The sequence below is a fragment of the Balearica regulorum genome, chromosome 2 (assembly GCF_011004875.1).
Source record: "Balearica regulorum gibbericeps isolate bBalReg1 chromosome 2, bBalReg1.pri, whole genome shotgun sequence".
In the NCBI taxonomy this organism is placed as follows: Eukaryota; Metazoa; Chordata; class Aves; order Gruiformes; family Gruidae; genus Balearica; species Balearica regulorum.
The window spans coordinates 121,894,979-121,919,793 of record NC_046185.1 but is presented as its reverse complement, the minus strand read 5'-3'; the positions used below and the strand labels follow the sequence as shown (position 1 = coordinate 121,919,793).

Here is a 24,815-nt window from a genome sequence, read left to right as displayed (position 1 = left end):
AACTATGACAACTTGCTCTACGTTTAATATGCCTCTTAAAGGGACTCAGCTTCTTGGTTAATTCAGAGTATAGCTGAGTGTTTCTCCTGCCTCAAGAGCACATGTGGCCACCTCCAAACTATACGGTACCGGTGCTGCAAGCCTATACTTCATCGGCACGGACAGCTATCCGACTCTTCTCATCTCTTAGGGGGAAAATAAACAAAGAAACTTAGTTTAACTTCTGTTTTTTCTTAATCGACTTTCAGAACCGAGAACGCAAGAACTTAGAAAGAGGAACAAGGATCAGCCACATATTAATCGGTACCTAAAGAGGGGTTTGGTCCGATTTTAGAATAAACGGCGGAGACACATGATCCAATTAAATTCTAATTATGTAAGTAGTAGGCAAGAGTATTTACACAGGCACTGATTATAGCTATTAGAGTCTAAAGTCGCCGGCCGGAGAGGCTCTGCTTCCCCTTCGCCGTCCCGACCGCACCGCCGCGGGGTTCGTTTCATTTTTAACCTCCCCCTTTCACAGCTCTGGTTACAAACAATAGGAGACGCTGGCCTGAAAACCCCGGCTCCAAACCGTGCCCCGCTCCGACGGGCGCAAGCCTGGAAGAGCCGCCGCTCTCCCCAAAGTGATGATTCATTACCCGTCCCTCCTCCGGGCCAGGAACCGGGGAAGGAACCCCCTCACCCCACCCGCCTGCCCGGACCCCCGAGCCTCCAGCCCCGCAGCAGCGGGAGAGGCAGCTAAACCCTCCCGCCGCGCCCGCTCCGCGGGCTGACCCTTACCTCCGAACAGGTGCGGCGAGAGGTGAGCGGGCAGCGAGCCGATCACTAGCCGGGGCCCGCCAGAGGAGCCGCCGCCGCCGCCCCCCGCGGGCCGCTCCCGGCCGCCCTCCTCCGGGGTGCTGTTGACCGAGTCCTGCGAGCCGTAGGGGCCGCTGCTGTGGGGGATGTTGAAGGCGGACTGCGCGGCCCGGGCCCCGGAGGCGGTGGCCCCCCCTAAGGACCTGCTCCGGGGTGCCGACCCCGCGGCACCCCCCGCCGCCGCTCCTCCTGCCGCCGCCGCCGCCGCCGCGCCGCCGGGCGCAGCATGAGGCGCCGCCGCCAGGTGCGCGTACCGCCCGCCAGCGCCTGCCGAGCGCCCGCCGGTCCCGTTAGCGCCGCCGCTGCTGCTGCTGCTGGAGGAAGGTAAATCCCCGCCCGAATACGCCCGGGTGCGGCCATTGGCGGCGGTGGGGCTGCTCTGCTTCGCGCCCATGGTCCCGCCGCCGCCTGGCGCTGCCCGGTGCCCTTCGCCGCCGCCTTCCCCGCGGCGCCCGGGGGCGGTGGGAGTCCAGCCCCGGCGGGGGCGATCCGAGGCGCGGGTCGCGCCGGGGAAGGGGGAGAGGGCGCGCCGAGGGAAGGGATCGGGTCACTCGGTGGGTCGGTGTCGAGAGGGGAGAGCCGCCCGCCGGGATCCGGCTCAACTGGCGGCCCCGGCGCGGCCGCTGCTCGCGGGTCTGGGGCGCCACCATGAGCTGCTCGGGACGGTGCTGGCTCCCGCCGTGCGGCCACTCGGCCCCGCCGCCGCTGCTGCTGCTGCTGTGCCCGCCGCCGTCATCCTCCGCCGCCGCCGCTGAGCTCCGTGGGGGGCAACGGCGGCAGCAGCGCCGCCGAGGCCGTTCGCTCGCCCGCGGCGCGCCGTGCCTCTGCCGAAGGAGGCGGGAGGGGGCGGTCACCCCGGCGCAGCCGCTCCTCTACCGTGTCGCCATACTGGGGGCGGCACCAACGGGCGGGATGGGGAGCGGTTACGGCGGCAAGGGCCGCCGCCTCTCCTTTCCCCCCCTCCTCCGCCCGGCAGGGGACCGGCCCCCGGCGGCGCGGCGCGACGAGCCGGGCCTGCCGCCTCGCCCCGCCCCGCCTCCTGCCCTTCTCCTCACGCAAGGTGCGGGGCAGCGCCAGGTGGCGGGCGCTGGGCGAGGCCGCTCCGGGGCTGCCAACCTCGCTCCCTGCGGGAGGGAGAGTCCCCGAGACGGGGCCGCTCGGAGCGCGGGGCTGAGGCGAGAACCTGCCGGGGAGGGAGGATCTGAAGGGGAAGCCCGCGGGGCGCCGGAGCGGCCGCCCCGGCGAGGAAGCAGTTAAAAGCCAAACTGCCGCCGGCAGAAGGCGAACTGTGGTGTTGGCGGGCCGGCCAGGCGCGCACGGCGGCCGTTGAGGGCGGAGGGTCCGGCCCGGCGCTCCCCGAGCCTGGGTTTGGCGAGGTGGTTGGCACAGGGGCCGCTTACCCCTGACGGGGGCTTTCCCGGGTAGGAGACTTCCAACCCGGGCGGTTTGCTGTGGGTCTCGGTTCTCGTGGTATATGCAGGGAAGAAGCAGGACAAGGAGGATGAAAAACTCTTAGACCTTTGGTTCACAGGCGATACAGGAAAATCCTGTAGACTTTAGTCTCTTACTCAGAGAAAACTCCCGTTCTTATTGATGAGAACTTTACACAAGGATTGACTAACAGCCAAAAAATTTGGCCCTGTGGATTATACCCATGTGGGTAACAGGCTTGGTTTCCTCATGACAAAACAGAGACAAAATTATGTCTTTAAAGATACATGATATTGAATGTCATATACATTTAATTTATATGACCATGATTCCTACAATCAGTCATCCAAGGTAAACTGCTTGTTTTTATTAATTACTGTTTGCTCTAAAAGAAGGTACGTCACCGTGAAGCAGTGCTATACATCGTCTTGGGATTCTCCGTCATACTGTCTAGGTAAGGATTCCAACTACATTCATGCCTGTGTCGTAACCGCGTAGTACCCAAACTATTTTACAATTAATACAATAAACCAGATCAAAACCTTAATTAATACACAATTATGTAACTTTTGTACTATACCTATTACATGTATGGGTAATTATGACATGGACGTTGTTACATGTATTCCCATCCTCAGATGGGAATAGGTGCAAAGGCCTCCCTTTCCCCTTTTTTTCGCCATCTACATTACAACCGCATGTAGTCACTTTCTGGCATCAATGCAGCTCACAGTTCAATTTGTAAGAAGAGGCACCATAGCTTGGGATGGCAGAGAAGGTCACCAGCCCTAACTTTGTCCCAATACTGCTTTCCTGGATAGCTGAGCCACTCTAAATGATCTGAACCCCGTTTAGAGGATGCTGCTGTAAACTGTCGCCGGTTCCAGTAAGAGGCAGTGATTCCACAGCTGTCTGATGAACAGCTTGGTCTTTTGTGTGCTGGGTGCTGGGCAGACAGCTGGGGTCGAAAATCTGCCGTCCCAAGCTATGCCATCCCCACTTGTGAATGATAAGCTGCAGTCTCTGCTAGCAGTGGTAGATACCCCAAGGTAGATCAAGCATGAGCACTCTCTAGTTCATTTTCCTACACAAAAAAAAATCAGCGTGGATGTGCCGTCTGCTCTACCATTTTGAAACCCTTGGCCAGCTTCAGCCAAATTAAAGACACTAACAGTATAGAAAATAAGCAGTTATGCAGAAGTTAGAGATCATATTAATGTTCCCACAGAAGGGAAAGCTACCGTAGGAATTCCTATCTTGCTAGATTCCAAGAATCCGCACGGGCAAGGGATGTTGCAAACATGACTCATAATTTCTGCTGCTTGCAGAATGCCTGTGGCATGTTCAGCCCTATCGGAGCAGGTTTAGAGGACAGCATGCTCAGAGTTTTATGGAGTTTTTAAGATTTCTACTACTGAGTACTAGCAGAGCTGGTCAGCTGCTAGAATAAATAGCATTTTGAAAGTAGTACGTTGCTACACAGTACTACAGTACTTTCTGTAATTTCTTTACAGTGGATCTAAGAGTTGAGCAGGTATTAAATACAGGTTATGTTTGGCTGTGAATAACCTTTTATTCAATTTAGGATTAATTTATAAAGTCTATGGGGAAAAAAAAACCAAAACCAAGACATCCAAACAGTTACTCAGTCTTACAATCAGAAAATTACCTTTAACAGCATAGAATATTTCACAGAAAAGAAGTCACAACAACAGGACAGCCTGTGTTCTCAGAGAGCGTGGCTGTTCCCAGTGTGATGTGATTTTCTTTTTTCTTTGGGAGGGGGGGCTTCAGTTTTTGTTTTGCATCTAGGGCATATATTTGCAGCTCTCTTATTATCAAGTGTGAGTCTAAACAGGACATATACCTCAAAGAACACCTACATCTTCAGAAAAGCAATGTGACATGTTTCTGAGCCAACTTTCTCCTCTCCATCCTTCCCGGTTCCTCGTATAAATGGTTGAATAGGAATTTCTCTACATATGGAAATTTGCTTTATGTAGCCAACAGTACAATTAGGTTTTCAAGCTAACATTTCTTCTAACAAATGACTGTCTACTAACCATTAAGTCTTGTAGAGGCAAGTACCTGGCACTGTAACCTCCACCCATTTGTTCATTATTATACTCCAGAATTAGTTTGCATAAAAATGTCCATTTCCTACCCAGCATAGAAAATAACAAGTGACAAGAGGAAGCAGTGCAGAGAGAAAGGAGAACTTGCTGCTGACCATGTTTCCACAGATCTCAAGGACTCAGCGGAAAGCAGGTAGTGATCTAAAAATTGCCTTCTATAGGCCTGTATGGGTGAATATTGTTATTCCTGTAGAAACATATCTAAGGAATCTTGTTTGTAATTAAGCACAAAATAGGAACTAACCTTGTTCCTTGTCCAGGATAGTGGAAAAAAACCAAACTGGTTTAGACAGGCAAATATACTCGTTGTTCTTTGTTATAAGCTGCATACCTCCACTTCAGTTCTGGTTACGCTACTTTGTCTATCAGCAAGTGAAAATAATGAACTTGTTTCTTGACCAGTTTCCTTGAAAATACCAGGTGGCAGGTGTGCTCTAAGCATATAAAATTAGCTGTGAATTCATAATATTGCACATTTTGGAAAATGTGTGCTGATAAATGGAACAGGGGTCTGAATTTTGCTCAACAGTGAGCTATGCAGACAGATAGATCATCTTCCCTCTCCCCTCCTGCTCCCTTCTTTGGTGTCTTTTACAGAGATGCTGAAACAAGGTTTCAAGCAAGGTTTCATTTCTGACAAAAGCATCTGACCCTGACCTAATAAAGCCAGCCAGAGGTTTACATTCTGTTCAGAACTGATCAGGCACTCATTTCTAAAGGAGAAAGGTTTAATAAACAATGGCATGCACTCATAACATACAGGTTAATTTTATAATAGCTAGCGTGGGCTCCTAATAGGGCTTGAGCAACTAGATTTTCTGATCAGATACCAAACCAGAGGTGCATGTTGTGGTTGGAAGAGATCAATATGGTTTTTACATTACTGTGTATTTCAGCTGTTTAAAATAAATAGCACTGCACACCACCTCTCCACAGATACTGAAAATGAAGGCTTCCGAAGTGTTCAGATGCTCATAGAGAAATCAAAACAGAACTGTTTTATCCCGCTAAAATAAGATGTGTAAAATACACATGCCTTACAATTGCAGTTAGAGTAAGCCATCCAGCAGACCACACTGTTATAAGATATGTTTTCATCTGTAAGCTAAGGGAAATAGGTCCCATATTATCCCTGACGGTATGGCTATGGATTATACATAAAGCTATCGTAGGCATCTTTGTAGATATATTTTGGTATCAGGCTATCTCTGCTGGTAACTGGAATTTCAAGAGATGTAGAAGACCCTATTATCCGGTATCTTTGATTTTTATTTGCATTGAATAATTCTTTGTACATATTGGCCTTAATCCTACAAAGATTTATGCATATGTGTACACTGATGCATTAAAAACAGTCCTGCAACATGTTGTGATCAGTCTTCATGAAATAAAAAAACTAAGCAGCTTGTAAAGCTCAAGGCTTGGGTCCTAAAATTATTCTGGAAATGTGTAGTGATGCTTACAAGGATAAGGGAGTTTATCCTTGCTTTACAAAAATTCTTTTAAAACCACCTATCTTTTGGTTGAAGTTTATGCTTTTCTGAAGTTTCTATCATACTGTAAACAATATGCTGTATTTTGTACACTGGAGTTACCCATAGAGAAAACTGATGTTCACAGAAGAGATAACATAGTCTTAAAAATAAACTGACATTTTGACTGGACTTATTGATTGACCATTTTGTACAGGAAGAAATACTTGGAAATAACTTACTTGAAGAAATGGCAATTTGTGCTGTGCAGTGCATTACCACATGCTATGAAGTAGTACTATCAGAAATATACTTTGGTGTAACAATTTTAATAGCAAAGAGTGTTCACCATAATAATTTCTAAGCTGCTCTACATTCACAGGTGTATTATTGTAGCCCCTGAGTACCTTTGTCGGTGTAACCAGATGCAATACCAAATGCCATTCATATGAACTTGCAATTTTAGGGCATAATCAGGCCAGTGTTATTACTGATTCTCCAATAAACTGCACTAGTTTTGCTTGGTAGTGTGGGGTTTTTTTGTTATCAGCTTTACATGAATTATCCCATTGTGTAGCTTCCTGACCTTTCACGCAGCTATAGCCCCCCCCCCAACGCTACCAGGACAAGAAGCTACTGTGCAGACCATTTTTATTATATGCCTAAGGAATAACAGAAGACAAATAGCGTCTTAGACTGTGCCCACATCTACACTAAAGGCATTTGCACCAATTCATAAATGAAGCAACATCAATATGTGTTTATCTGAGCAATGCATGATACACAGATCTGGCGGTATGGGAGTCCGGGGTGGATAAGTTGACATATAAAGGTCCCATCCAGCTAATTTTTCTGTTGCTGTGATTTCTAAGAAGAAGGGGTGGAGGACAAACTAACAGATGGGAAGTATGTTTACTGTCTCTTGTTTTCAGATCTGGTGTATCAGCACCCAGCAATGCCAGCTCAGTGTGGATTCAGGAGTTTGGGGGAGCACTGTTGGTCACCTCAGCTCCCTTTACTTCTGCAGAGGGCAATAATGACAGTCTTTTAAGGCGTATGTCTGAATTACACTGTTTTGCCTTGCAGAAAGCGAGACCACGAAACCCTTCTGCACCTAGAGAGGCAGCTGCCTTTACAGAGAGCCTTATCTGCACAATTCATGGTAGTAAATAAAGCAAGCACTTCAAGTCTTGATACGGTGAGTATTACACAGGTAAATCAGTCTTCAGAAGCTGATTGCAGACAAGCTTTTTTACAGGATATGTCTTTCATTAGCAGTACTAATTGCTTGAATGCTAGACATCTATAGGAAGAGGTGAGTAAATGGAAAACAGTACCACAGAAACAATAACAGTGAAGTATGTAGGAATAACAGCAGGTAGTAGAGCCATGTGACGTTAGATTTGCCAAGTACAATTTGTATTCTCTCAGGTTCTGCATTATCTGCCAAATATTACCTTAACTTCTCAGAATCCAAAAGAAAAAAATACCTTTGTCTTTATTTTTGCACAGTATTTGCTAATATTTTCAACTGATAGTTTTAAGCACTACTCTCTTAATATTCTATAGCCTTCTACTTACAGTCTCCTACTGATAAGCATAATAATGAGAAAGAAAACCCCACTAAATAGTTACTTGTAGGGCTTTTAAGCACAGCTGCTTGGGCGGTCACCCATGTGTTGCTGTGACTTCTTGCAACAGAAGTCAAAGGGACTGTAACAAACTTAAAGTATAATAAAAGCAAGGTGTCCTAGTGCCTGTATCCGGGTAATACTTTATGAATTACTGCATAGTGAAAAATACAAAAGCACGTAACTGGATTTTTCTGAAGGCCTAGATTGCAGGCACAACTACACTGAGTTGGGAGGAATGTCAGAGAGCTCCACTTCATGTTCTCTGCCAGAAGCGTTTTCTGCCTCGGCTTCTGTGCATCACGCCTGGTGTAAACCAAGCACGAGGGCGGTGTAAAAGGCTCCATCTGTTGTGTTGGCTCAGATCCATTTAACAGAAGCCAGAACCCATGAAAGTAAAAGATGAGAAATTAGAATTGTGAACCCGCTTCCTCCTCTGCCCTTCCCCCGCTTGACGTCTCCAGGAGCAAGAGGAGCAGCGTCTTGTTCTAGATTGCTGCTTGCAAAATGAGGGGAGCTGGGCTGCTTCATGCATTGTCCTCCCAGAACAGCACAGGGACCACTCACAATTTAGACCGGGAGGTTTAAATTTCTTAAAGAAATAAATGTTTTCTGAAGACTAATAGAAATCCGTCATTTTGCCACTTCAGAAAGCCAACATACACTTCCTGGTAGGTTGCTCTCCCCTGAGTTGGTTTCAGTTCAGTATTCAGAAAATGCCAGGCAAATAATAAATTAAGTTCAAGTTAGAACAGTCCTTGTAACAGCCTGCTGTAGCAAAACATTTCTAGATGATGCAATGTCTTTCTAGACAATAGGAGTGCAAAGACTCAGTCTTGTCAGTAGGTTCTTGTTGCAATGAGTGCTGTTGGTTACAGGGTTAACCATCCCTGTGGAGCACCTGTACGCCTCTGCCTTAGCAAGGTAACAACTTATCAAGATAATTCAGAACCATTTCTTTATTATTTTCTAAACAAAGCTTTTCCTCCAGAGTCATGGTAGCTCCTCTTTAACTCAGACGTGATATGATCGCAAAATGGATAGGGTCCTTTTACAGCCATATTAATCCCAATCAAGGACAGAATGCAGTTCCACACTTTGCATGTGGAGTTCAAACAGTAAAGAAAAGACTCATTTTGTAGGAAGCACATCATGAGGCTGGAGAGACTTGTATTCATTATCGATAGCAATTCTTCCTCTCTTGTTAAAGGAAAAATACAGAGCAATCTGGTATCACAAGTCCACACTGACATCTAGTGCTGAAAAAATTGCACTAGCCGGTGAGGAAACAAAGGAGGAAAAAGGTGTTGGACTGGAATGAAAAATCTAAAAACATAGCAAAGCATCCCTCCTGCTTTATGAAAGCAACTGGCAGCTTGCGAATCTCTCCAGTGGGCAGGAGGTACTGTGGCTCCATGAAATTGGGTGCTGCGGGGGCATCCCTTGAAGAACTGCACAGGGTACTGTGTCTGAGAGCCAGACACCCAGCATAGCTACCCCCCCCCCGCTGCTCCTGAAAACTGCTCTTCAGGACACAAGGAAGCTTGAGTTGTGACTTTAAGTTTGTTTTGTAGCCACTGTTACTGTAGGACTTGGTCTGGAGCAGCATAACTAGTAGAGCACTGCTGCTGCCAATGGCCTGGTAATCTTGATTTTACAAAGAATTCACAAGGATGAAATGTTCTCACCTTCCAATCTGAGAAGAGAATTCCCTGGCACATTGGAAAGATTCCCTCACAAAGCTTTTCCTGGGGAAAGGGGTCATTTGCTTAGCAGGGGCTTTTAGTTGTTAATGTTCTCTTACCTCCCATTTCAATACCAAACATTCTCATCATTTTTACACACACACAAAAATTTGCAATTTGTACTATTTTACTGTGCCTTTAAGGGCAGGCAAAGACTGTAAAACAAAACATTTGTGATTTTTCATTGTAATTTCTACCTTCCATAGGGAAGAGAAAAGTAATAATAATGTACAGAATAATGAGTGTTTTTCAGTGTCTTAGCTGCCAGCACACTTCCTTCCCTGTCACCAGGGAAATGGTGAGATTAAAACCATGTCCTCTGTGTGCTTCAGAAGTGATATGCATGTCAGTGTTGTATAAATCATCAAAGAAGATGAGCAAAAGGACAGATCCAAAGCCACCGAGATCAATGGAGGTTGTTTTTTTGGTTTGGTTTGGTTTGGTTTTTTCCCCATTGAATCCCATGAGCTTTGGATCAGGTCCTGGCAGATGTCAGAGCTCTGCCAGCCCCACTGAGAAACTGTAGCCCAAATGCTGGCATGCTGTTTGGCAAGTTGCAACCCTAAAGTTAAGCAGTTTGGCAGATGTATCCTCCATGGAGGGAATCCTGGTGGTGGTAAGCAGGGTTTCACAGTGGGACACAGCATGGTGGGGCTTCTTGTTTCTCTGCATGCAGGCAAAGGAGGTCCTAACCTACCAGCCGTTGCTACGTGCAAGGACATCCTCTTCCTTCAGAAACCCTACGCTGTGCATCGGGGCACACTGGCAAGTTGAATCTCCTACCATTTGGTACTACCTTGGAAGAACTCTTACCTCCTCCTCTTTCACAGCACAGCAAGGAAAAAAATGGCAGGATTTAGCCCTTACTGCTCTGTGAAAGCCTCAGAAGGAAATGTGTCTTTTGTCCTGTCCATAATACCCTTCCTCCCATTATAGTCAGAAAGCCCAAGTACTCAAATGTAATTTCTTCTTTTAATTTTTGCAATTCTTTATTTTTCTGAACAATAATCATATAGAAGTAAGCTTGTTGTCACATCTAGGCTGTATTTCCCCCCCTCCCATCTCTTGTAATCAACAACAGTATGCAGATTTTAAAAACATTTCAGAGTCTTGTGTCTGAGCTGGACAGATTGGGACATACAGGGAGGATTGGCAGGCCCAATTAGACAATGAGTAGCATAAGTAGCTGTCAAAAATTAAGGCTAGAACAGGAGAAAGCATGTGGCATCTCTCACTAGATAAGCTAGAATGATTGGCATACTCAGTCAGAAACACTCGTTTTCTGATTTAATGGGGGCTTAAGACAAATTGTCTCACAGCTGAGACCATGCAAATCAATCATTAAAATGTAGGGTTAGAGTCTGATGTCAGTTTAAATTCCATTAATATCAGTGCAATTACACCAAATTTATCCACCCAAATTTACAGGGTGCAACATTTGGCCCATAATTATTATTAGGAGCAAAAGCATGCAAAACTGTATCACATGTCTAGAATTTTCTTGAAATAAAAAGTAATAGAATAGTAAAAACCCAAAAGGTAGAATAAACTAGAGTAGAACAGAAAAACAAGGAAAAGGATAAGAAAAAGAAGGGGAAAAGGAAAGAGGAAAAGGAGAGGAAAGCGCAAAGGAAAGAGGAAGGGAAAAGGGAAAGAAAATGAAAGACTCAAAGAAATGCCAAGAAAAGAATGCAGGAATTTAGGCAAATTCCCCAATGAAATTTAAAAGCATGAAAAAAAAATTCCACATATATAGTAATAACACTGAATTAAATCACTTCAACATTGGTGTCATCATATCATGTTCTTGTCCATCCTTTCCTTTTCAGCTTTTAAGAGGACTCAAAGGACATGCAATCTGGTGATAGCAAATTATTCAGGAAGGAACCACTAACATTTTAATGGTGGCTAGTTTGCAACGCATATTTGGTGCAGCGATTGAACATCCAGTATGAATGTATTTAGCTGACATTAGTTCCTAAGCCTTTAGGAACATAGCAGAGTGTATTAAAAGCAATGTTTTTTTCAATACAGTGCTAGGAAATAACAGATGTAATCCCAACTAAGAGCATTGACTTGCTTTGTGCAAAACACAATCTATTGTAATGAAATTTCAAATATATTTTAGGGACTGATGAGTTAGGTTGAATGGTAATAATGTAGCATTCTGCGCTTAATATTAAATTCCCCACCGGATCCTTTGCCTTGTGTTTAGGAGTGTGGTTCAGCGAAGGGAACGCTCCTGTTCATACAAAGAGCATGAGTCAGGGCTATGTGTCAGTGAGGGTTGTGGGATCACGACCCAAGTCAGAGAGATTCTGTGGGGCCTTTTAGTGGCTCAGGGACTCAGGACTTGGACAAATCCCCAAGTTGTGGTAAAGGAATAACTTCTGTAAAGGACTCAGTGCTATTGTAGACTGGTTTTACAAACAATTGCTACCCATGAGACAGGAATGACAGAGTTTTGGCAGCGTACAGACCCACGCGGCAGCAGATTAAGCTGGGGTGGCTGACACAGCCACCAACATTGCCTGATCATGCTGCCTTCATCTGAGAGGCTGGCATCCTTGCCTGGAGCTGACAGAGGGGTACAGACAGCTTGATGTGTTAGAGTAAAGCAAAAAAAAAAAAAAAAAGTCAGTCGGGAAGAGTGGCAGTTCAGGAGCTGCTGTGTGGCCCCTCAACGCCCTTCCCTGCAAGGCCAGGAGAAGGGATGGAGCAGCCCTGCTTTAATCCATTGCCACATCCGAGTTAATATCCTGATATTTCAGAATTTGGCTATGGACAACTTGTAATTCAAGCTGGCTGTCCTCAACGATGAAGAAAAATGTAAATGCACGACGACAGTTATGGAGTGCAGTGTTTTAGACAATGACAGTGGAGGAAAATAGTGCTTTAGAAAATTCACAAATACATAAAACCCCTTGAACTGAAGAAACTGAAGAACCTTTTTTTTTTTTTTTTTTTTTTTTGCAGCTCCCTCCTTGTATTTTGAGTAATTCTCCTTGCCTTTATCCAAAAATGGTTCTTTCCAGAGTCCCTTCAGGCTTCATACTTCATTTAAAATTGTATTTGATGATCTGATAGTTTGCTCTCTCTGACAAAATTACAATGCAGTTTTCATCAGTTGTAGCTCACTTGATCTGATGTGCCTCTACTAATAATGCTCAAACCAGATCTTTGATTCAGGTCCCTATTTGCAGTGGAGACTGAAGGAGAAATCTTAATGCACTTCCATTTTTATGAAGGGCATTTTGCAAGGGGAAGAGAAAAAGTAAAACTGAGTAAGTATGCTAACAGCTATTAAAAACGTGTTGTTAAATCCAAAATTATTTCATGAAGGATTCTTTCCCAGTGGAAGAAACTGGAAAGAGGGTGCAATGCTTGGAGAGCAGCAGCGTAGGTCAGAAGGAAACTTCTTGTCCTTGTTTTTCAGCTATCTGGCTTGATTTGGGCAACTTATAAGTCACTTTGTCTCTTGTTGATTCGGTTCCTCCCTTTCTACTCTCTACCTCTTTTTTTTTCTACTCTCTACCTCATTTTGTCAGGATAAAACACATTACAAATTGCAAGAAGCTCAAACAGTAAGTAAAAGAATGTTAATAAGCACAGAAGCTCAATACATTTTATACTAGATCCCTATGATAAGAAGAGCTTTGGAAATACAGAACTTTCACAGAAGTCATGGTATCCAAGTTATGCAAATGCCAGTCACAAAAAAAAATTGCCACTAATGCTAGCCTTCTTAGCAGAGCTGTGAAACACAGAACATGCAATAAATATTTCTGGAAAAATACCCTGTAAGTTCACATACAGCAGGATAGATCTTAAAAAATGACTCACAGGAATACTTTATCATGTAGACATTGTAATGGCTAGAGAAGCCACTTTTGAATTCACCTGGGGATTTATAGATATGACCAGTACTGGAGGAAAATAGGTAAATATTTTGTCAATCAGCAGCTGACATAAAACAAATGTCTTTACTGTTAATGCTGCTGTCACAATTAATCACAAAATCCCAGGAATCAGGTGGTACAGCACCTACATTTTTTTGTCAGCATCACTGTGTGGTGCATATTGGGGCTTTCTCACGTAGGAAATTAATTCTTATTAAAATGTTTTGCGGGCATCAAAACTGAAGTAATGAGGCAAGAATGAGCTGGGAATCCAGGGGCAAATGGAGGAGTGGTGGTGGGTTATATAAAACAGCTCCTTAATAATCAGTTGGGGGAAACTTATGAGAAAGCAGTATGCCAGATGGAAACAGCTTTGCTTGTTGCCTGAATGGAGCCTTTCACCCCATTTTAGAGAGGCAGGGTGAAGCATTGTCAAGGCTGGTAAGTCCCACAGACAGACAGTAAAGAATTTAGACTGTCTCTCTCCATCACTGTTTGCTAACTAAGCTGACTGCCAACTCAGACCATGGGTAGAAGTTTAATTATCAGCCCTGTTGTTTTCATTATGAACTGCTGCTCCTTGGGGTTTTATCATTTCAGCTCTTAAGGCCTTTCTGTGCATTGTTTGGTCACGGAGGTAGCAGAACTAGATTGATTTAGAAACAGATTTAGCCAGACTGGTGCTAAAATTGTGGTTAAACTAGCCTGGTATATCTATTCACCTCTTTCTGTAACACACATGCTAAAATTCCTGCCATTATATCTACCAGAGTCCAACATAACTGGAACCACATCAATAGTCTTTGCAGAAAAAGTTCACTAAGATGCCTTTCTAAGAGGCGTATGATTCATCTGGAATCTCTTAATGAGGCTACTGCCTGGCACATGTCCAATGAGCAGGTCAATTGGTCAACATTTGCAAGAAATCCTGAATTATATTCCAAATTTTGGTTTTCACAGAGCTCATAAGATCCTTTCCTTATCCACCTCTTCCAGACCTGGGATATGCCAATTTCCCAGTTCTACTGGTTAATAAAGGTCTGAAAACATAGTTGTTACTGGGAGGCTTACATGTGTTTTACATACCAGAAAATGGATATGTCTGAAAAGTGAGAACCTGAAAGGACAGAAAGCAGATTTCTGTAGACAGTATTGCCTTATGCTGATTTTCAAAGAAATGTGGAGATTTATTTTTTTTTTCCCCCACAAATCAAAGAGGGTCTAGAAAGGGTGATTAGTTCCTCTTCTTCTCCACAGCAGGCAGTGCTTTTGAAGTCCTTCCAGAGTACTTGTCATCAAAGGATTTATTACCTACCTGTTCAGGTCTTTAGAGGGCTACAATATATTATTTTGGAAGGTGTAATTATATGGTTGCGAATCCAGCATGTTGTATGGCTATTTGTGTAGGTAGACATCATACAACGCTTCCAGAAAACATTTCCACAGTGGCAAAAAAGAAGTTGGAATTGATGAAACAGGTTTTCCTAGGCCAAATTGTTCAGGTTTAGCCCCTTAGAAACTGCTGTAGGGTTAGCTCAAGCGTGCAGCTGTACTGCAGGGCTGCAGGCAAGTCATCACCCATCTCCATCCTAGTCACCTTTCCTGTGAGAGAGGAGGGTGGGCGAACAGAGGTGGAGAAACTGTACAAGCACTTTGGTTCTCATTTGTGTTTGGTTTCAGAGCTGCTGTGGGTATATCCCACAACCCTCAGCATTATACTAACCCAAGCTCCTCTGTCATTCGTTTCCAATAAACCACAGGCCATAACTAGAACTAGAGCTATCAAAATGGTTTTCCCGCAAAATGCACCCCCCAGGTTGCCAGTGTGACTGTCAACAGCGCAAGGATTTAGGGCTATAACCCAGCCTAGTGCAGTGCAAAGGAAACGCTCAGATGAGCTGGTCCATATTTGTGGACACACCAGAGATTTGGGCATAGCATCCAGCTAGGACCCCAAGTGAATCCTCAGGGACAGCTGGTCTTTGAGCCACATGTATACAGACAAATGGGAATCATCTCGAGTTGCCTACCCTCATCTGTCTTCTTGTCACAGCTTGCTGATACGTTACTGTGCGGATATGTGCACCACGCCCCAGGCAATGCCCCCGTCTCAGGAGACATCTATAAACCATTTGCAGATCCTAAGCGAATCTCTTTTAGCATATATAGATAAGTGTTATCCAGCCTGTCCAGAGTGAATTTTAACTGATGCATAAGCCCTGTGTAATCATTGTTTTGTGCGGTATTTACGCATGCTTTATAAAGATACCGCCCTCTGCATAGCTGGGGTGTTGCTCCATTTGCATGATAATGAATCAGTATTCAGGGGGCCTTTTCTGCTCTGCTTCTTACCCGGCCCTGTGCCCTCTGATATCTGAGCAAGGCCCCCAACGCACAGCCGCTAATGAAGGTAGGGGAAGATGAGGACAAAGAGCCCCGCCATACCTATTGAGGGAGAAATCTGCATCTGAAAGTGCCTGCTGGAAATGGGCAAGGTGCCAAACAGCAGGGAGAAGGGTGACGCTCTAGAATATAAAAGAAGGCATACTATTATCTTTTTCTGTCTTTAAGTCACTGGGGTTTTTGAAAAAAAAAGAAAAAAAAGAAAAAGAAATAAAACAAGGGGAACTGTTTGATTTGGCAGCAGCACAGTTTATATTCATATCCCAGCAAATGTAACACTCCTTCTCTCCCACAGACCTGCCTGCTGCTGCGGCTCTTCTCCTCCCTCCTAATGCTACAACCAGTCTCCTGTTCTACCTCTCCCTCTTTAATCCACACCAGAGCTTCTATCAACAGCTGATGAATAGGCTGGATCTGCAATTGCCCTAGGATGCATCAGTCAAGGCAGTGCTATCTGAGTATGTAGGTGACGTAAGTGCTTGTTTTCAGGGATCACTGCTTTTTTGAGAGTGTAGGTTACGCAGTTGAACACATGATGCCTGCACCTCAGGTCACAGCAACCACCATTGCTCAGCAGCCACTGCTATTCCAGTTGCATGGATTTTGGTTTATTGTCTCTGAGCAGACATGCTGCTATGCTCCTTTTGCAGTTCTTCTACTTCCAGCCATTCTTACTCCTCTCTCATGGGGAAGTCGCCTATGTTTTTCCCAGTATAGTCTCTCTGCACGCCCCACTGCCTCCAAGGAAAGAACTTCCTCCAAGGGTTCTTGGCAGCCTTTAAGTCCCAATGTTTAATGGTATCTCCCGCTGAACATTAGTCAAAACTTGCAGCTCGCCTCAAAAGAGAAAGCGAGAAGCATCTCAGCAGCAGGCTACAACAGCAGAAAGTTCTTCACTACTCACACTCGCGGAGGACAAACTGCAGCAGGAGCCTGGATGACATGTAGAATGGCATGCCCAGCCAGCATCAGTAAGTACTATAATGCTGGAGAGGAAGCCTGCAGTCTTCCCTCCCCTACTCCTTTTTTTTGGTAGCTAGGCTGGTTAATAGATGTCGTGGTTTTACAGCCCTTCTTCTGTCTGGGAAAAAAAAAAGGGGGGGGATTATGCATAGGCCCAGGGTGAAAGAGTTCAGCTAGGAAAGGCAATCTTCCTCCAGCAATCCATAAGTTGTGCTTAGCTCTAAACCAGATTTTCAGCATGGTGGAAGGAAAGCTTCGGGCCCCTCAGTGCAAGTTTGATAACATTGTGTGAATCACATGCCAGTGGACCTGGGCCATCTAAATTTCTAAATTGCTATCTAAATTTCTAAATTTCTGTCTAAATCTCAGCTTCCCCAGTGCCAGAAGCATCCCAGTTGGGGCTCATCCAGGATTAATCTGCAAAGACTAAGAAAGAGAAGGAGCAATGATTGACATGGTAATACAGCATCTCCCATGCAAAAACGCCCTCGCCCCCTCCAGCATTTTCATAACCAAACACACACCTTGTTTTGCACTATAAAGAGCATGGGAGTGAGATGTGATAATGAGACATAACGAGATGCATGTATAAGACAAGTTGTGGATAGGCAGTGAACATAAAAAGAGATGTGTACATGTGCTCCTAGGGAAGAAGTGGCAGATAGGCACTTTCTTATAATCTAGCAACAATAATCATGACAATAATTAAGTTCTGTTTTCCTTTTCCATCCTCCATGCATCTTTGTGTATCTAGAAAAAAGAAGGAAATAACCAGGCTTTCTGTTCAGATTCTTGTAACTAGACTCCAGTGAGCACTGTCATAAACTCCACTTAAATCATCGGGCAAGGTTACTTCAGCTATCTTCCTGCCCCTTGTATTCTGTGGGGTTTTTTTTCTTTTATTACCTAGGAGAAAGCTGCGTGGAAAGCCTACAAGAATGCATTTTACAGACAATATTGGAAAATATCAGTTCAGAATTCACTTTCCACAATCCATGACACACGCAGTGCTAAAAGCTGCTTTCACCTTATCAAGAGGCAGAAGCAATGCCAGATCTGCCTCTGTTTCTTATGCTTGCAAAATTAATATCAATAAGCTTCAGATCAGAAAGGACTTGGAAAGATTGTCTGTCAAATATTTTCAAACGATAAATAATAGAGGGGAAATAAAACTGTCGGGACAGTGCACCAGCAGAAAAAGAGGCAATATTTGTTCACTAAACTCTCTTCTAATTTATGACATATTGCAACTGATCAGCTTTAGAGGCAAAAAGAAGCTGTAATCTAACCATGTCCTCCTCTTTTTGGACTGTTCCCAGTACTAATTGCAGGAGAGGAGTGTTCCGGACTGGATTCCTCTGGCTTATCCACTCATTGCTTAGAGGAACTCTAAGCCCGCACAAAATGTTACAGGTTTTCTGACTTTTTTGCAGTAATGCTTTTGTCCTTTTGCCTTTCTGTGAGGCCATGAATCCACAGCAACAACCCTTTAGCTGAAAGCCTGCTGTAAGCTGAACCAACAGTAGCAGATGCAGAAACAGATTTCCCTTGGGAAAGAACAGCGAGTCGGTCTGACAGCTGTAGTGGCAAGTACTAGCAATGTTCATTGCCCTTGTAAATCTTGGGGATAAACATCCCTAAAATGTCAATGACTGATGGTGGAGATTGAGTGTGTTGTAGTACACACTATACATTCCTGTGCTCTCGTTGCATAAAAATGGCAATGAATGATCATTTATATCGGGCAGGGTGTAATTGCCTACGCTGTGGCACGGAGCTCGTGGGCAGGTGGTGCTGGGGTGCGTGAAGATGCTTCTACATGAACATGTTGTGATGATCAGTTTTCATTGATTCTTTTACTCCCTTATATTTGTTACTGTCCAGGTGGGTGTTTCCTCTTACTGAAGCAGAAATTGTTTATGCATAGCGCAGTGGCAAAAGCTGTGCAAACATTAAAATGCGGGTATGATTCATTCCTCCTGATGGAAGCAAACCCCTGACATAAGAGAAGCAAATTATTCCGTCTGTCTCCACCGTGGCACAGAGGTCTCTGTAACAGGCTTGGGGGATTTCTAGTCTGGTTTCGCTCGCTATTCAAAACAAATATTTACTTTGCTCCCCATGCTGCAGCCTTGCAGGAGTTGTGCTGGCTGCACACCCTCTTCTGGACTGGGCAACCTGCCTGTCTTACGACACTGAAGCCACACTCTAGGCAAATTTTTCCTCTCAGTCATCCTTCCAGATACAATCTTTTTGCCCTTTTCGCCCTAGGAGGCAAGGAAATTACTGGTGGGACATTATCTACGAGGGGAATTTAACTGGCGAAACCAGCAGCCCACTTATCGTTGTTACTTTTTACTCATGCCTGGATCATCTTGCAGTGGTTTCTATGACAACAGAAAAATTATTTCTTAACATAAATCAAGTTTGTCAGACTTATGCTTGTGCATAGCACTTTGCTGAAGGCTAGATAAGCAGTTCTGAGACTGAAAGCAGCAAACTGATCTGCTCTAAGAAAATAGAGCTACCAAGGACCTGAAATAGAAAAGATCCCTTGTTTTCCTGGGGAAATTTGCTTTGAGTATTATGGTTGTTCTTTTATATTTTGAGAAAGAAAAGTACCAGAATAGTGAATATCATGAATTAATACACTTATCTCTTAAATGCAGAGACTTTGGGACAAATCAACTATGTTTCTAAGAAAAGAAGTGTGAATATTCAGCACATAAACAACATAGGAAGAGGAAGAAAAGGGAAGATTCATAGACTCTCCTCTTTAGAAAATGTGAACGGATTTCTGAAAATCGCATTCTGTGCCTGTTTGATACATGGGTAACAATAATAGTTCTTGGTAACCTGGTCCCCAGAGTGCAAAATGTTATGTTTACCTTTTGCTTGTACAGTTTTTCCTCATCTTGTCCTCTGGCATCTTTTTATTAGACCCTAGAAATATAGTTATCATTGGCAGATTGGAAGGACTATTTTGCAGACAGTTCATCCCTATTGCCTGTGTTTCTGCTGCATGATGATGAGCTTTTTGAAAAAGGTATAAATTCCTTTACAGCCTGAGTGTAGGTAGCATCCCATATCTGTTTAATCTAGAATGATCATAATTTTTTGGTATGAGAAAACCCTTTCAGAATTTTAATGCAATTTGTAGCATTGATATAGTTATTAGTTTTAGGCAATGGGTTACTCTTGTTAATCTAAAATACATAGTTAATGGGCTGTTTTGGTTAAGCTGTCTCTGGCCAAGGAGGTCTCCTGATCATCCTGTGGAGGAGAACAAACTACATGCCTGGGTATGGAGGATGGGCTACAGTAGGGATATAGGTGAGCATATTGCCTTCTGTCCACAGCACAACTCCTGTTTGTCTCAAAGAGAGCTTCATACAATGAGCAAAGGCAAAACCTCATCTTCCACTGCAGCAGATAATGCACTGTTTATTATTCTTTCACTCTGTTAGTGCTTGATTCAGCAGAACTCAATAGGAGTGATTTCTCTTCCCTTCCTTCCCATCTTCCTTTCTCTCTTTCTGCTCTACTTCCTTCTTGGCGTCTTTCCTTTCCTTATCCTCCTTCCAGCAATTCCAAACACAGCCTCAACTGCATCTTGGCTTCATTTCCCTTCCTCTCCATCTGCTAAAATGTGTTCATATATTATGTATCAAATGTTGACATTTATAATGCTGTCAATAAGGTTTTGAGTCAAAGTCTGAATGGAAACAAGCAGTTTGGGCAGCATTTACCTCTCTCATCAGTATTGTTTCAGACTACTTTCAGACTCAAGAAAGGAAACACTGCACACTTGGGTCCTACTAGGAAGATTTCCTAATCAGCTATGATGGATAGGAGCATGTTTTGTTCTTTAATGGAAATTTGAATGCCAAAGAGTACGGTGGTTCCATGTGGTTAACTCATGAAGCAAGTAGACCCAGCGTTTCAAGAATCTCTATATCAAAGTAAACACACACAACTGCAATAAAGTGAATGTGTAGGTCTTTTGAAACATCCACATACACACATATGCATAATTGAGAGATTGGGAGTGGGGATGTGTGCTTAAAGCTGCAATTCCACAGCAGTTTGGTATGATCTAAGGTGGGGTTGCCCTTCACCTTTCCTTAGATGCACTCTCCATTCTTCTCTTCACTGGTCTGATCATGCAGTGAGCCAGTTAAGGGAGAGAAACTAGCAACTCATTTCATGCGGGGGGGGGGGGGAGGGCAGGAAACAAGAAGCATTTTCTTCCAGTTTAGCTCTCCAATCCAAGAGCAGGATTAGGTATGTTTTTGCCAGTGTGAGGGAGAGCTGGAAAATTGAGCCAGCAGTGCCGTGGGGCAGAGGGGCAGGTAGTCGAAAGGTAACAGCAACCTAGGTCAGCTTAGACTCCGACAGAACTGCAGCTTCAGTGGGGATTTTGAAAATCTCTGTATGCTGTATCCATAAAAGCACCAGAAGAACTTGCTTCAGAAGTATTGTGGCATTAGTGATGTTTAAATTTACAGCCCTTTTTTCTATTTCTTGTCTTCAATGTATTGATTGCTACTCTCTCCAAACTGTTTGCTATGCATCATACTTTCATTTTAGTAGAGGTCTCAGACATATTTTGTCAGCTCTAGATATCTGGATAAGATAAATTTCTCCTGCTGTACAGATTTATTTGATTTATGTTTATGAGATACCCATATCTGGCTATTTGGATCTGAACTGCATATACACTAGAATAATTTGATTGCCAGCTCCATAGGTCTTCCAATTACAGGGCACTATATTCAGATGGAGGCAAAACATGAAATAGGATCAGGCATAAGACCAGTCAATCCTTATTTTTCCCAAAAGGAGATTTTTTTTCTATTCCATCCAATACACGGTTCAGCACTTGGAAGGAAAGGAACAAAAATTAGTAGAAATCCTTAGGCTTGATTTCCTCTTGGTAAAAACAATTGAAACGAGCTGAAATTCAGCTCCTGGATTAATGTAGTGAAGTAAGTAAGAGCTAGACAAGGTGGAATACCAAATAAATGGCTTAGTCTAGAAGGAAACAGAGGTGAAAAGAGGATGGAGATGAGAAGAGAAAAAACAATGGTTTCCTGAAGGCTTCAGGTAGTCAAAGCCCTGCACAAATGCCCAGCTAGGTGAACTATGTCCTCTTTACTCTTTGATCTTGGTCTGCAAATGATTCATGACATTCAGTGATCCGCTGCGCCAGCTTACCAGTCAGTTATTAGAGAGTCATAGAAATCAGTCACAGCTCCTCTCTTTGCTTCCCACCCTTGGTTTTCCTTCATGCAGTTAACCTCCCAGCAGTGTATTTACAAGTGGGAAAGAAGCACCAGTGAAATGGAGAAGAGCTCTCTCTCTCTCTTTGGCCCCTCTGCCACCCCTGCCTTTGTGTTTAAATGTTTTCTCTTGTGTTTGGTTCTTGCTCCTCCTGATCTTTTGCAATATATCTCATATTCTCTAATCATTTTACAAACACAGACTGAATCAAAGGACACCCTCCGGGGAGAAACAACTTAAGATCAAACGTTCTGCTTTGTTTGCTGTTAGAGGTCACCTACCCTGCACATTAAATTCACAAGTTGTTTTTGAGTTGCTGTTGATTCACTTTAAGTGGTTCAACCATACGTACTGTCCTAAAAAAATCCCTGGTCTTGAAACATGCTGAGGACCACCCAAGAGCTGCTGAACGTTTCCCACTCCCATGAGAACTGAAGGTTCAAAGTGTGTGTGTCCCTGTGCTGTGCCTTAACTCCTCTGGTCAGAGCAGCACTGAAAAGCTTCACCTCGATGCATCTGCTTCCCACCTTTCCTGTTTGCTAACCACCAGCTGGTAGGTACCAACCAGAGCAATACATTTCTTCAGGTATGTCTCAGAGAAGAGCTCAGCAGTGCTTCTTGATATGTAGAACTTTTCCATGTATTTTCTATCCACTCAGCGATAGCTACAGGAAAAAGTAAATCTGTTACTGCAGTTGTGAGTGATGTGGGAGCCATTAAGAATTGCCTATTCATTCACTGCTCCATACCATGACGCTCTGGGCCTGGAGAGTGAGCTTTGGTTGTTGCCCTCCCCTTCCCAGGGGTCAAGAGTTAGCCAAAAAGCAGGCAAGATCACGCAGGAAGCAATAAGCAGTACTGCCTGAAATTGCCTCCAAATGACCTCTTTCTGAAAAGCTGCTGTACCTGAGGTGGACATGGTATGGCCACACCAAAAAAATTGCCTTCTTTCAGGTGGGATAATTACCTTTTTCACAAATCCTACATGATGGCAGGAAATAATGCCTGATCCAGAAACGATAAATGGTCTTTAGCAGAAGATATCAGTTTTCAGGAATCTGTCTTAAATCACCGTTCTTGTACTCTTGAAATCATTAGCTAACAAGTTCTTCCTAGGCAAATATTTTATATCTGATGAAAGCAAAGCTCCCTCTAACCTCTGTGCTTGAAGCCTTCAGAACCAAGTCCTGGCTGCATCTTTCCTTCCATCCTAACTGTCTTTCCAGACTTGTGTGCAGGATTCAGGGAGCCGTGAGAATAAAGTCATGAAGGCCAACTGGTGCAGTCCTGTTAAAAGTGCTGTTGTAGTTTCAGTGGGATGAGTACTTGACCTGGTTTAGACCCAGCTGGCAGCTGAGCACCACGCGCCGCTCGCTCACCCCTGCCCCGGCAGGATGGGGAGGAGAACGGAAAAAAAACAACGGCAAAGCCTCGAGGGTTGGGATAAGGGCAGGTTACTGGGACAGCAAGGGAGAGGGAAACAATCAACAACAGTGCTGATAACAGATAGTAACAATGGGTGATAACAGAGAACGATTTACCAATCCGACAACCAACCGTTCAACCTGACAACCGACCGACCAACCCGTCCTGGAGCCACGCCGAGCCCACCCCTGCCCGACTAGCCCCCTTTTATGGTGAGCATGATGTCACATGGTATGGAATAGCCCCCGGCCAGCTTGGCTCACCTGTCCTGGCTCCTTGTGAAATTAACTCTATCCTTGCCAGAACCAGGACAGTACTCTACACTTAACTGGTTGGGATGGTGTTTATATGTAGTTAGAAAACCGTTTTCTTTTTCCTTAGCCCACAGAGCCCCAGTGAGAAGGACAGAGCTAGTTATTACCCTTCAAAATGGAAAAAGTTAAATCTGATGTAATTTTTCATCATCAGGTTACCATTCACTGCAAGGGAAGAAGGCTATAATCTAGCATATTTATCAGCCTGAAAGTCCAAAGGTTGAAAGTCCAAAGCCACTGACTCTTGAGAGGGGTGGACATCCATAAGTGTCGCTGAAGTCAGAGAGAACTGCGAGTGGAGATGTGGTGGGTTGACCCTGGCTGGAGGCCAGGTGCCTACCAGAGCCGCTCTATCACTCCCCAGCTGCACAGGGGAGAGAAAATATAACAAAAGGCTTGTGGGTCGAGATAAGGACAGGGAGAGATCACTCGCCAATTACCGTCACGGGCAAAACAGACTCAACTTAGAAAAATTAATCTAATTTATTACAAAACAAATCAGAGTAGAGTTATAAGAAATAAAACCAAGTCTTAAAATACCTCCCCCCGCCCCTCCCTTCTTCCCAGGCTTAACTTTACTCCCAGTTTCCTCAACCTCCTCTCTGCCAGCAGTGCCGGAGGATGGGGAATGGGGGTTGTGGTCAGTTCATCACACAACGTCTCTGCTGCTCCTTCCTCCTCAGGGGGAGGACTCCTCACACTATTCCCCTGCTCCAGTGTTGGGTCCCTCTCACAGGAGACAGTCCTCCACCAACTTCACCAATGTGAGTCCTTCCCATGGGCTGCAGTTCTTCACAAACTGCTCCAGCGTGGGTCTCTCCCATGGGGTGCAGACCTTCAGGAGCAGACTGCTGCAGCGTGGGTCTGCCATGGGGTCACAAGTCCTGCCAGCAAACCTGCTCCAGCGTAGGCCTCTCTCTCCATGGGGCCACAGGTCCTGCCAGGAGCCTGCTCCAGCATGGGCTTCCCATGAGGTCACAGCCTGCTTCAGGTGTCTCCACCCGCCTTGGCATGGGGTCCTCCACAGGCTACAGGTGGAATCTCTGCTGCTCATCATTCTCCATGGGCTGCAGGGACACAGCCTGCCTCACCATGGTCTTCACCACAGGCTGCAGGGGAATCTCTGCTCCAGTGCCTGGAGCACCTCCTGCCCCTCCTTCTGCACTGACCTTGGTGTTGGCAGAGTTGTTCCTCTCACATATTCTCACTCCTCTCTCTGGCTGCAATTGCTCCTGATGTTTGGGTTGGGTTTG

At 44.7% G+C, this 24,815-nt stretch overlaps 1 protein-coding gene and 1 long non-coding RNA gene across 4 annotated transcripts in view; one reads left to right on the top strand and one right to left on the bottom strand.

The window, feature by feature from the left end:
* LOC104641725 (E3 ubiquitin-protein ligase ZNRF2) overlaps positions 1-1,803 on the bottom strand; it is a 65,133-nt gene extending 63,330 nt beyond the window's left edge. Inside the window, exon 1 of one of the 2 annotated variants that reach the window (XR_012834060.1) lies at positions 784-1,803. Coding sequence is in view for 1 of the 2 variants with exons in the window: in XM_075745695.1 (XP_075601810.1) it covers positions 784-1,255 (472 nt within the window). In the remaining variant the exon portion in view is untranslated. The remainder of the gene's footprint in view (positions 1-783) is intronic. The other variant, XM_075745695.1, reaches the window with a different exon arrangement.
* The window catches only part of LOC142600528 (uncharacterized), a 37,177-nt gene continuing 13,417 nt past the window's right edge, over positions 1,056-24,815 (top strand). The window contains exons 1-3 of one of the 2 annotated variants that reach the window (XR_012834061.1): positions 1,056-1,185; positions 6,986-7,097; positions 15,873-16,035. This is a non-coding gene — a long non-coding RNA (uncharacterized LOC142600528). Of the gene's footprint in view, positions 1,186-6,985; positions 7,098-15,872; positions 16,049-24,815 lie in introns of both variants that reach the window. The other variant, XR_012834062.1, reaches the window with a different exon arrangement.